This window comes from Cebus imitator, unplaced genomic scaffold (assembly GCF_001604975.1).
Source record: "Cebus imitator isolate Cc_AM_T3 unplaced genomic scaffold, Cebus_imitator-1.0 Scaffold0, whole genome shotgun sequence".
Classification (NCBI taxonomy): Eukaryota; Metazoa; Chordata; class Mammalia; order Primates; family Cebidae; genus Cebus; species Cebus imitator.
In genome coordinates, this window is record NW_016107315.1 from 6,496,377 (window position 1) to 6,507,788 (window position 11,412).

General features: G+C 38.5%; 1 protein-coding gene across 1 annotated transcript in view; it reads left to right on the top strand.

Moving 5' to 3' along the window:
• The window catches only part of SMARCC1 (SWI/SNF related, matrix associated, actin dependent regulator of chromatin subfamily c member 1), a 207,675-nt gene that overhangs the window by 99,550 nt on the left and 96,713 nt on the right, over nucleotides 1-11,412 (top strand). The window contains exons 14-15 of the mRNA XM_017530009.2: nucleotides 315-436; nucleotides 10,973-11,044. Of these exons, the coding sequence (XP_017385498.1) occupies nucleotides 315-436; nucleotides 10,973-11,044 (194 nt within the window). The remainder of the gene's footprint in view (nucleotides 1-314; nucleotides 437-10,972; nucleotides 11,045-11,412) is intronic.

Here is an 11,412-nt window from a genome sequence, read left to right on the forward strand (position 1 = left end):
AACCTCCGCCTCCCGGGTTCAAGCGATTCTCTTGCCTCAGCCTCCTGAGTAGCTGGGACTACAGGTGCGTGCCACCATGCCCAGCTAATTTTTGTATTTTTAGTAGAGACAGGGTTTCAACATCTTGGCTAGGCTGGTGTTGAACTCCTGACCTTGTGATCCACCTGCCTCGGCCTCCCAAAGTTCTGGGATTATAGGCGTGAGCCACCATGCCTGGCCAGCTTCATTTTATTTAACCTAACAACTAAAGTGTGAGAGATGCTATGTATATATTTCTGTAGTTCTTTCTTTGAACTTTGTCTTCTTTTCTGTAGGAAGATGAAGATCCTGCCAAAGGTGACCAGAGTCGGTCGGTTGACCCTGGTGAAGATAATGTGACAGAGCAGACCAATCACATTATTATTCCTAGTTATGCATCATGGTTTGATTATAACTGGTGAGTAGACCACTTCCATCTGTGAGCATGGTACTGAGCAGTACAAGAACTTTCCTTGAAATCAGGTTGTGCCTTTCTGCCCATGTTCCTCATCAGAAATTACTCTCACCTTGGATGAAGGGAGATGGAAAGTGATTTTTATCTTTGGAATGTATTTTTTTAAGAAATCAATTTAGGTATTAAAACTAAATTTTGTTGTAATTTAGGTTTGTAAAATTTAGGTTTGTAAGCTTGAACCTAACTTGTTTAGAATCGCTTGAATATTATTGTAAAATGTTTTAAGTTATTATAAAACGTTTTTAAAGCCTAGTTTAAAAACATTAACTGAAAAGTGCCAGAAGTAAACAATTCGTAAGTTTTAAATTGTGTGCTGTTCTGAGTAGTGGAATGAAATCCTGCATTGTCCTGCTAGGGACATGAATCATCCATTTTTTTCAGCATAGACACACTGTACATGCTACCCACCTGTTAGTCATTTAGTATTTGTATCAGTTATTAGATCAGTTCTCAAGGGATTGCAGTGCTTCTGTTTAAGGAACCCCCATTTTAGTTAATAATGGTTTACATGCATTAAAATAGTGATGGTGATAGTTCAGATATGCTAAAGTGAATCTGTGAAGTGCTTCCTTTAAGTGAAAAGGTGATAGTTGCCGACTTAAAAAAAAAATGTGTGTTGAGCTAAGATCTGTGATAAGAACAAATCTTCTGTTCATGAATTTGTATATAATAAATTGTTATAATTGTTCTTTTTTATTATTAGTTTTTGTTAATTTCTTCCTGTGCCTATTTTATAAATTAAACCTTATGATAGGGGTGTGTGTGTGTGTGTGTATGTATGTGTGTGTATATATATGTCTATGTAGGAAAGAACCTTCTCGTATATGGAGGTTAGGCACTGTCCACAGTTTCAGGCATCCATTGGGAGTCTTGGAATATAAACTCTACCGACACGAGGGGACTACTGTATATAAAGAAAAAAGTCGCCTGGGTTGGTGGCAAACACACCTAATCCCACTCCTCGGAGGCCGAGGTGGGCAGATCACCCGAGGGCAGGAGTTCGAGAGTAGCCTGGCCAAAATGACAAAACCCCGTCTTTACTAAAATTACAGAAAAATTAGCTGTGCATGGTGGCATGCGCCTATAATCCCAGCTACTCGGGAGGCTGAGGCTTGAACTCGAGAGGCGGAGGTTGCAGTGAGCCGAGATCTAGCCTTTATACTCTAGCCTGGGCAACAAGAGCAAGAATCTGTCTCCAAAATAAATAAATAAATAAATAACAATAGTAATAATTCTCACTACCCTATAATAGCTTTTTAAATTTAAATTTACATTTTTTTTTTGAGACAGAGTGTTACTCTGTTGCCAGGCTGGAGTGCAGCGGCATAGATCTTGGCTCACTGCAACCTCCGCCTCCCGGGTTTACGTGATTCTCCTGCCTCAGCCTCCTGAGTAGCTGGGACTAGAGGCGTGTGCCACCATGCCCAGCTAATTTTCGTATTTTTAGTAGAGACGGGGTTTTACCATGTTGGCCAGAATGCTGTCAGTCTCTTGCCTTGTGATCCACCCTCCTCGGCCTCTCAGGGTGCTGAGATTATACAAGTGAGCTACCACACCTGGCCTAGCTTTATTTTAATAGGAAACATTTTAACATTAGGAGGCTTTCAAATATAAATACTGGCATGTAAAACAGTTTAAAAATAAACAGACCTCCTTAGCATTCATATTCTCTCTTTCTCTGTCTCTCTCTCTCTCTTTCCTTCCTTCCTTCCTTCCTTCCTTCCTTCCTTCCTTCTTTCTTTCGTTTTTCTTTCCTTTTCTTTCCTTCTTTCTTTCTTTTCTCTCTTTCTTTCCCTCCTTCCTTCCCTTCCTCCCCTCCCCTCCCCTCCCCTCCCTCTTTCCTTTTCTTTTTCTCTTTTTCTTTTTCTTTTCCTTTTTCTTTCTTTTTTTCTTCCTGGCGGGGGACACAGTTTCGCTCTTGTTGCCTAGGCTAGAGTGCAATGGCATGATCTCTGCTCACCACAACCTCTACCTCCCGGTTTAAGTGTTTATCCTTCTTCAGCCTCTTAAGTAGTTGGGATTGCAGGTGTGCACCACCACACCTGACTAATTTTGTATTTTTAGTAGAGAAGGGGTCTCACCATGTTGGTCTGGTTGGTCTCAAATTCCTGACCTCAGGTGATCCGCCTACTTCCTAAAGTGCTAGGATTACAGACGTGAGCTACCATGCCCAGCTCTCTCTGTGATTTTTTTTTTTTTTTTANAACATGAGTGAAACTCCGTCTCAAAAAAAAAAATAATAAAAATAAATAAATAAATAAATAAATTGATAAAGAGATAAATGAATCCATCAATGAAATGGCAAGGATTTTGCAAAGGTGTTTAGGTCTTTGACTTCAAATATACATATATTTTTTACCAAGTTCTTCCTTTCTTTCTTCTCCTGGTATATATAACCATATATATATACATCTATATATTACTGGTATATATAAATCCTTTGGATACTGTCCCACAGTTTAAAGACATTCTGTTCTGTTTATTTTTTTATTCTTTTTTCTCTTTGCATCTCTGTTTGGGAAGTTTATACTGGTATAATGAAGAGGAATTCCATTCCTGTTGTTGGAAAATGCTTTAATATTATCCTCTGTAGAAATCTTTCTGATAAGAGGATTTTTTTATGGAGTATGACCTCTGATTTCACAGTGGTAATTTCCCCCCACTCTCCCTCCCAGCACCCTGAGAGGATCTTTCTCAGACCCTTACTGTGTGAGAACTTGGTGAGGTTCCTGGTGAGCAATGTCTGGGAAAGTGAGAGGATCCTCTTATAATTGGGGCCTGTAGGAGGTTCTCATCCTCTGATAGTCCAATCTTTAGCTTCCAGCAATCCATCACAAGTACTAGTCAAGTAAGTGATCCTACCTGTTTGGTTCTCTAGCAGCTTCTGTTCCAGGTGAGAAGACTCTCTCTAACTTACCTTTTATTCCTACATATTTTATGGTAGTAATTTGCCCTGCAACCTCATTTTTCTAATGGGTTCAGGAAAGGTTGTTAATTTTCTGTTTGTGCAGCATTTTCTTGATGTAAGGAATGATGGCTTACAAGGTCATTTCAAGTCAGAGCAGAAACTGGAAGTATAGATTCACTGTGAATTTACTGTGTTCATTGGCCCTTCTGAGGCATATAGCACTGCCACATCCTTTCCCTGCTTTTTCCTATGCTAATAAACTATAAACATTTAGTGGTCAGTAATAAATTGTTTCTCTCCTAGACACTTACCTTGTTAGCTATGTCAAGAAAAATGCGGAGTTGTAGGGTAGTTTCTTCTAGGACAACTGATAGATTTATCTTAACTCTATGATTGTTTCTGTTTACTTATTGGTTATGGGCCAAAGCTAATTTTTTAGTCTGAATCGCAGCAATATACTCTGAAGATGGAAACAAAAAAATGTAAACTATGGTTTTCCCGTGCAGGTTTCATTTCCTCAATTCTTGCCTAATACGTTAATCGCCAATTCTGGAGAAATCATTGAGAAGTATTCTGGGAACAGTAAAACGATTTTGTAAGCTTGATGAACACTGTGACAATAAAGTAATTAATAGTCCTAAGCAACTATTATTTTTTCCGTGTATGAATTACTAGAGTAGCAAGAACTGGATCATTCCAGTGATCACAGTATTTTTGTTAAGGCAGTCCATTTCTTCATAGGAATATTTCTTTATAAGATAATTAAATAGTTTTAAAGCAGAAACATTGAAATTTTTATTATGTAGAGAAACAACAAACCATGGAAACCAAGCATACAACCAAGTATACATTTTTCACCTAGACGCCAGAATATTTCTCTCCTCTTTTTGTGTGGTATCATCTAGTTTCTCTACCAGCAACAATCTTACTATTATTGGAAACGTTTCTGCCATACATATGTGAGCTGAGCCAAGTATTTAATTATAGGCTGTTTCTCTTTACAAGAACCTGACAGAAGAACCATTTTTTTGATAGACTGTTGAAGGAGAAATACTGTAGCTTGCCAAAATGATGGAACACAGAAAATTACAAATTTGACTGAATGTTCTGCTTTTCGGCAGATGTCTGTAGTAGTAATTACAGAGGGTAGGAGGGTACTCAGTGAGTTGTCTAACTATTGCCAAATAAAAAAACAAATCCATGTTTGGTTAAGGAGAGACTTTATTGGAAAAGACTGTTGCATAAAGGGGAGGAGGACCACTGCAATTGAGTAAAAAATGTGAAATCCTTGAGCCTCTATAAGGTCAAACATAAAGGTTTTTTTTTTTAAAAAAAAAATAGGGAGTAAACAAGGCTAGAGGGAACTCGGTGTAAAGGAGTGAAACAAACAGGTAACTTTATCAGACAGGTTATCAGGCAATGTTTACTTCTTTTTCTTTTCTTTTTTTTTTTTTTACCCAGGCTGGAGTGCAATGGTGCGATCTCGGCTCACCGCAACCTCCGCCTCCTGGGTTCAGGCAATTCTCCTGCCTCTGTGATTTTTTTTTTTTTTTTTATAGGCAGCACTGTGGCATGCTTGGAGCATAGTTGGATGTAACAGGAGTACCAACTGCCTTTTTTGTTAATTACATATGAGGTGTGGCTGTTTCATATTAGGCTGATTTTTGTTTGTTTGTCGGTTTTGTTTTTGAGACAGAGTCTCACTCTGTTGCCCAGGCTGGAGTGCATTTGACATGTCTTATTTTTGTCTGACATCATGCTATGACTCAAATATTGAGACTTCGCTGAGTACATTTAAAACCGACTAAATGCTATTTCAAAATGTTTTAGTAAATATAATGTGGAACAGAGTAAATATTTATCTATTTGAACATCAGTCTTCATTACATTTGTTACTATCTTTAATTATTTTTAAACATTTTTAATTATTAAAAAAAATTTTTTTGTGTCCTAATCATTTGCAATTATGTGTTTATTTTTTTATTTTTTATTTTTTTAAGATACTAGACCCATGGGGAAATTGATGGGTGAAGTAGGCCAATTTATTAGACCTTGAAACTTGCGTTTCACAGGCCTAGAAATTACAGCTTGTTTGGTAATGGGGACTTGAAATCTTGAGATGAAAGTTAATAGGGAGATGGGGCTAGCATTCATGCAACCAGCACTCAGAGTTTACGGGGAGTAGAAAATCCATTTAAATCAGAGAAAGCCATCTTCCAGGAGACACATGGTTTGAGAGTAATTAGGCAGAGAAGAAATGGACCCCAAGTGGCTGTAGGCAACACAGAGGCTGTTCTCCACTCCTGTTTTCCAGCCCATCCGCTGTGTACCTTTCACAGGCTCAGCCTTCTATGGGGTGTCTGAGGTTGCCAAGTGAAGCCTTTCAATAGTTCTTCTCCTCTAACTTTTTAAAAATTGAACTAGTTTGAGTATCTTGTAATAAAATGATTCCTGTTATAATAGCATTTTGAAAAGTATTTTTATTCTTAGCTTCAGTCAGGCTGGGATAGGATCCCTGTCTAGGCAAATGAGATCCTGGCTTTCTCCTACTAGGATACTAGGCTAGGAAGCTGTCCTGCCCTCCACCAGGAGATTTGATGAGGCTACCCTAGGCCTGAAGCTCCCTAGGTTATCCACGCCTTTCTTGTCACTGTGCTGTGCCTAATGACACCTGTGCCTACACTCCTTACTCCTGTCCATTCATTCTTGCAGATTCTACTCACTCCCCTCCCCTGGATGCCCTCCTGTTCCCCTGTCACCCTGTACTGTCTGCTCTCATGCCACAGGTCTACTGCATTGCCATTGGCTCTTTCCTCATTCCTTTTTTTTTTTTTTTTCAGGGGTTGTGTGAACTCTTGTAGCTAGAATTTCAGAGGTCGACAGAGGGAATGTGGTGTCCCTGGGTTTCTTCACTCACACCTTCCTTGGGTCCATTCTGGTCCCAAGGTTCCTAGCAATACTGAGTCAGCAGTGTGGCTTCCTACGTCTTCAATCATGGTGTCTGTCATGGCCTATATATTAAATTTCAGTGTTTTCTCTCAAAAGATCTATTCAAAGTGTGAAGATTTACTCAATATTTTGGTTTCTCTCTATGGAAGAGGTGCATCCCAGATGCATCTATTTGACTATCTTTACTCCCTCTCCTCCTTTTTCATTTATTCTATTTGGATATTGCCTCTTTTTTAACTAAACATTTGTTGATTTTATCTTCTCAAAAACTAACTCAGTTTTGTTGATCTTTTGTTCTGTCTTTCTACTCTTTATTTCATTTATTTGTGCTCTAATCTCTATTATTTCCTTCCTTCTTCTAATTTTGGGCTTACTTTCTTCTTTTCTAGTTCCATGAGGTACAGTATTAAGTTGTTTATTTAAGATCATTCTTTATTCGTTTTTTTTTTAAAGGAAGAGAAAGAATAAAAAAAAAGAATGAAGGAGAGGAAGAAAGGGGAAGAGGAAGAGGGAGAGAGAACAGGGGTGTTGCTTTATTGCTCGGGCTAGAATGAAGTCTAAAAATGGGTATGCCTGTAATTGTGTTTAATAATAAAGACATGAAAAAAAAATGAGGGAGAAAATAACAAGCAGCCAACCAATATTTCATTTAAACCTGTAAATAGGTGTGATGTGTTACTGATAAGAGTGTATATTTTGTGTATTTAAAGTGGAGAGTTGTATAAATGTTAATTAAGTCTACTTGTTCTGGATCTGAGTTCAAGTCCTGGATATCAGTTATTAACTTTTTGTCTCATTGATCTGTCTAATATTGATGTTGAAGTCTCCCACTATTATTGTGTGGGAGGCTAAGTCTCTTTATAAGTCTTATATATCTGGGTATTCCTGTATTGGGTGTGTATATATTTAGGATCTTTAGCTCTTCTTGTTACATGGATCCTTTTATCATTATGTAATATCCTTCTTTGCTTCTTTTGATCTTTGTTGCTTTAAAGTCTATTTTATCAGCGAAAATTGCAACTCCTGCTTTGTATTTATTTATTATTTTTGGTGTCCACTTGGTTGGTAAATTTTTCTCCATCCCTTTGTTTTGAGTCTTTGTGTATCCTTGAATGTGAGATGGGTCTGATGTAGCATACCAATGGGTCTTGGCTTTTTTTTGCCTGTCTGTGTCTTTGGATTGGGGGATTTAGTCGATTTAAATTTAGAATTAATAATAATATATGTGAGTTGGATATTGCCATTTAATGTTAGCTGGCTGTTTTGCCCATTAGTTGATGTAAGTTCTTAATTATGTTGATGTTCTTTATTTTTTGGTATTTTTTAGAAAGGCTGATACTGGTTGTTCCTTTCTATTTGTAGTGGTTCTTTCAGAAGCTCTTGTAAAGCAGGCCTGGTGGTGATGAAATCTCTGAGTGCTTGCCTGTTCACAAAAGATTTTATTTTTCCTTCGCTTATGAAGCTTAGTTTGGCTGGATGTAAAATTCCGGGTTGAAAGCTCTTTTCTTTAAGGATGTTGAATATTGGCCCCCACTCTCTTCTTGCTTGTAGGGTTTTTGCTGAGAGATCTGCTGTGAGTCTGATAGGCTTCCCTTTATGGGTAACCTGACCTTTCTCTCTGGCTGCCCTCAGTATTTTCTTTCATTTCAACCCTGGTGAATCTGGCGATTATGTGCCTTGAGGTTGGTCTTCTTGAGGAATATCTTTGTGGTGTTCTCTGCATTACATGGAGTTGAATATTGTCCTGCCTTGCTAGGTTGGGAAAGTTTTTCTGAATAATATCCTGAAGCGTATTTTCCAGCTTGGATTGATTCTCTTTGTCATTCAGGTACACCTATCAAACGTAGATTAGGTCTTTTCACATAGTCCCATATTTCTTGGAGACTTTGCTCGTTCCTTTTTATCCTTTTTTCTCTAATCTTGTCTTCACGTTTTATTTCATTAAGTTGGTCTTCGACCTCTGATATTTTTTCCTCTGCTTGATAAATTCGGCTGTTAAAACTTATGCATACTTCGCAAAGTTCTCGTGTTGTGTTTTTCAGCTCCATTAATTCACTTATATTCCTCTCTAAATTGTGTATTATTGTTAACATTTCGTCAAACCTTTTTTCAGAGTTCTTAGTTTCTTTGCATTGGGTTAGAACAAGTTCTTTTAATTCCCAGAAGTTTCTATCATCCACCTGTTAAAGCCTGCTTCTGTTAATGGAACACAGTCTTTCTCCATTAGGTCTTGTTCAGTTGCTGATGAGGAACTGTGATCCCCTGTAGAGGGAGAGGCGTTCTGATTTTGGGTATTCTCAGCCTTTTTAGGCCGGTTTCTTCCCTTCATTATAGATTTATCTATCTGTGGTCTTTATAATTACCGTCTTTATAGTTGGGTTTCTGAATGGACGTCCAACTTGTTGATTCCTGGCACTCAAATCTGAGCAACCCACTGCGCCGGCCAAAACAGCGGCGTTAAGATTGATGTCGCTTTTCTGACTCTGCACCAAGAACTGCCGCACCAAGGCAGTGGCAAAACCGCCTTGCCGGCCACAAGAGTCGCGCTGGCGACCCGTGGGGCTCCTCCGCTGGGAATTACCTGGTGCGTGAGCAGCAAAAATTGATCTGAGAGGGTGGTGTCCTCTTCTCTGTGCTTTCAGTGGGAGCTACAATCCCGAGCTGCCAGTGATCAGCCATCTTCGCAATTATGTGTTTAACATTCAGATTTTTTAGACTCAATTTTTTGCTTTTGCCTCACAATAAAATGATGTTTATTTCATTTTATTTTATTTTTTATTTGAGATGGAGTCCTACTCTGTCGCCTAGCTGGAGTGCAGTGGAACGATACTGGCTCACTGCAACCTCTACCTCCCGAGTTCCAGCAATTCTTTGCCTCCTCCCGAGTAGCTGCGGATTACAGGTGCCTGCCACCATGCCCAGCAACTTTTGTGTTTTTAGTAGAGATGAGGTTTCACCATATTGGCCAGATTGGTCTCAAATCCCTGATGTCAAGTGATCCGCCTGCCTTGGCCTCCCAAAGTGCTGGGATTACAGGCATGAGCTATCATGCCTGGCTTGTTTATAAATTTGTAATGTAGCCTTTTGTTAACTGATACCAATTTTTATTTCATAAACAATTATCAATATATGATGTATTAAAGAGTAAATTACTTTTAAAAAACATATTCTATCTTTAGATATTTTATGCACTTTTAATTATTCCAAAATAGTGAGATGTTCTGTTAAAATTGAGAAACTTTAACACTTATTAGTAGAATGACCTAAGAGGACACACATGAAAAACTAACATTCTTTTCCTCTAAAATTAGCAGAAAGGGGCTGGTGCTGTGGCTCTGATTTGTAATCACAGCACTTTGGGAGGCCGAGGCTTGTGGATTGCTTGAGCCCAGGAGTACAAAACCAGCCTGAGTAACATAGTTATACCTTGTCTCTACAAAAAAAAAATTTTAATGAACCAGGTATGATGGCACCTGCCTGTCCCAGCTCTCCTGGAGGCTGAGGCAGAAAGATTGCTTGTGCTTAGAGTTCTAGGTTACAGTGAAGTAGCTATGATTTCGTCACTGCACTCCAGTCCGGGTCACAGGAGTTGAGACCCTGTCTCTTAAAAAAGAAAAAAATGGCCTGGGTGCAGTGGCTAATGCCTGTAATCCCAGCACTTTGGGAGGCCTAGGTGGGCAGATCACGAGACCAGGAGATTGAGACCAGGCTGACCAACACGGTGAAACCTCATCTCTACTAAAAATGCAAAAATTAGCTGGGCTTGGTGGCGTGTGCCTGAAGTCCCAGCTACTTGGGAGGCTGAGGCAGGAGAATTGCTTGAACCCGGGAGGGCAGAGGTTGCAGCGAGCTGAGATCATACCATTGCACTCCAGCCTGGCGACAGAGCGAGACTCTGTCTCAAAAAAAAAAAAAAAAAAAAAGTTTTTTTAAAAATTAAAAGTTAAATAAAATTAGAAAATAGAAAAGTCATTACAGTAACAACTATGTAAGATTATCATTTACAGAAAGATTTTCATTTGCCTGATCATCTTTGCATGTCACAGTACATTCAATTAGAGAGCTAATGAAAGTATTAGTTACGAATACAGAATTTTTTTTTAAGTGGGCTCTTCCTAACCTGTAACAAATTTTTTAAAAATTAATTTATCACAGTGTTTCTGAGGGCTGGACAAAGGCTCATTTATGTTAACAGCCTGAGAAGCTGAGACTTGCAAATTCATTGTCTCTACACTGGTCATCTGTTTCATCAGTTTTGTTTCCATGCCATGCCAGCTACTTTTTTTGTGTAGCCAATTTTCAAAGAAGTCTTTATATCTTGTGGCTTCATATCTAGTCAATGTATTATGCCAAAAAATAATAAATATGTGGTTTTCAGTCTGTTGATAGCAGCTTTCTAGTTCAGTTGTAGAAATAGAAAAACTAAAGTATTGGGAGTGAGAAAGAGAAAGAGTTCTTTAAACTTTCTTGTATGCTGTTAATACATAGAAACTAGTGTAAGCCAATTAATTTTGGCAAGCAGTACTCAAGTTTTGGATTCATCACTTTTACTTAGAAAATTTTATGATTTTATTATTTTAAAAAGAAGACTCCTAAACTCCCTTTTTTTTCCTTCTTTTCAGTATTCACGTAATTGAACGGCGTGCTCTTCCTGAGTTCTTCAATGGAAAAAACAAATCCAAGACTCCAGAAATGTAAGGCCAGTGTTTTAGAAAACTTGTTTATTTGCCTGTGTGTTGTAGGTGCTCTTCAAGCATGCACCCGAGTTTCTTATTGCTGATTCTTTCAAGTTTGCAAATACTCCTTTCAACAGTGTTCATATCTCATTTGCATAGCATTCCATGGTACAAAGGAAATTTTATCTAGTTTTGTTTCTGTTGGGTGGTTTTGGTGTTTTTTTGAGACAGGGTCTTGTTTGTTGCCCAGGCTGGTATGCAGTGGCATGATCTTGGCTCACGGCAATGCCTCCCTCCTGGGCTCAAACGATCCTCCCACCCAGCCTCTTGAGTAGCATGGACTACAGATATATGTCATCACACCTGGCTGTTTTTTTTTTTTTTTT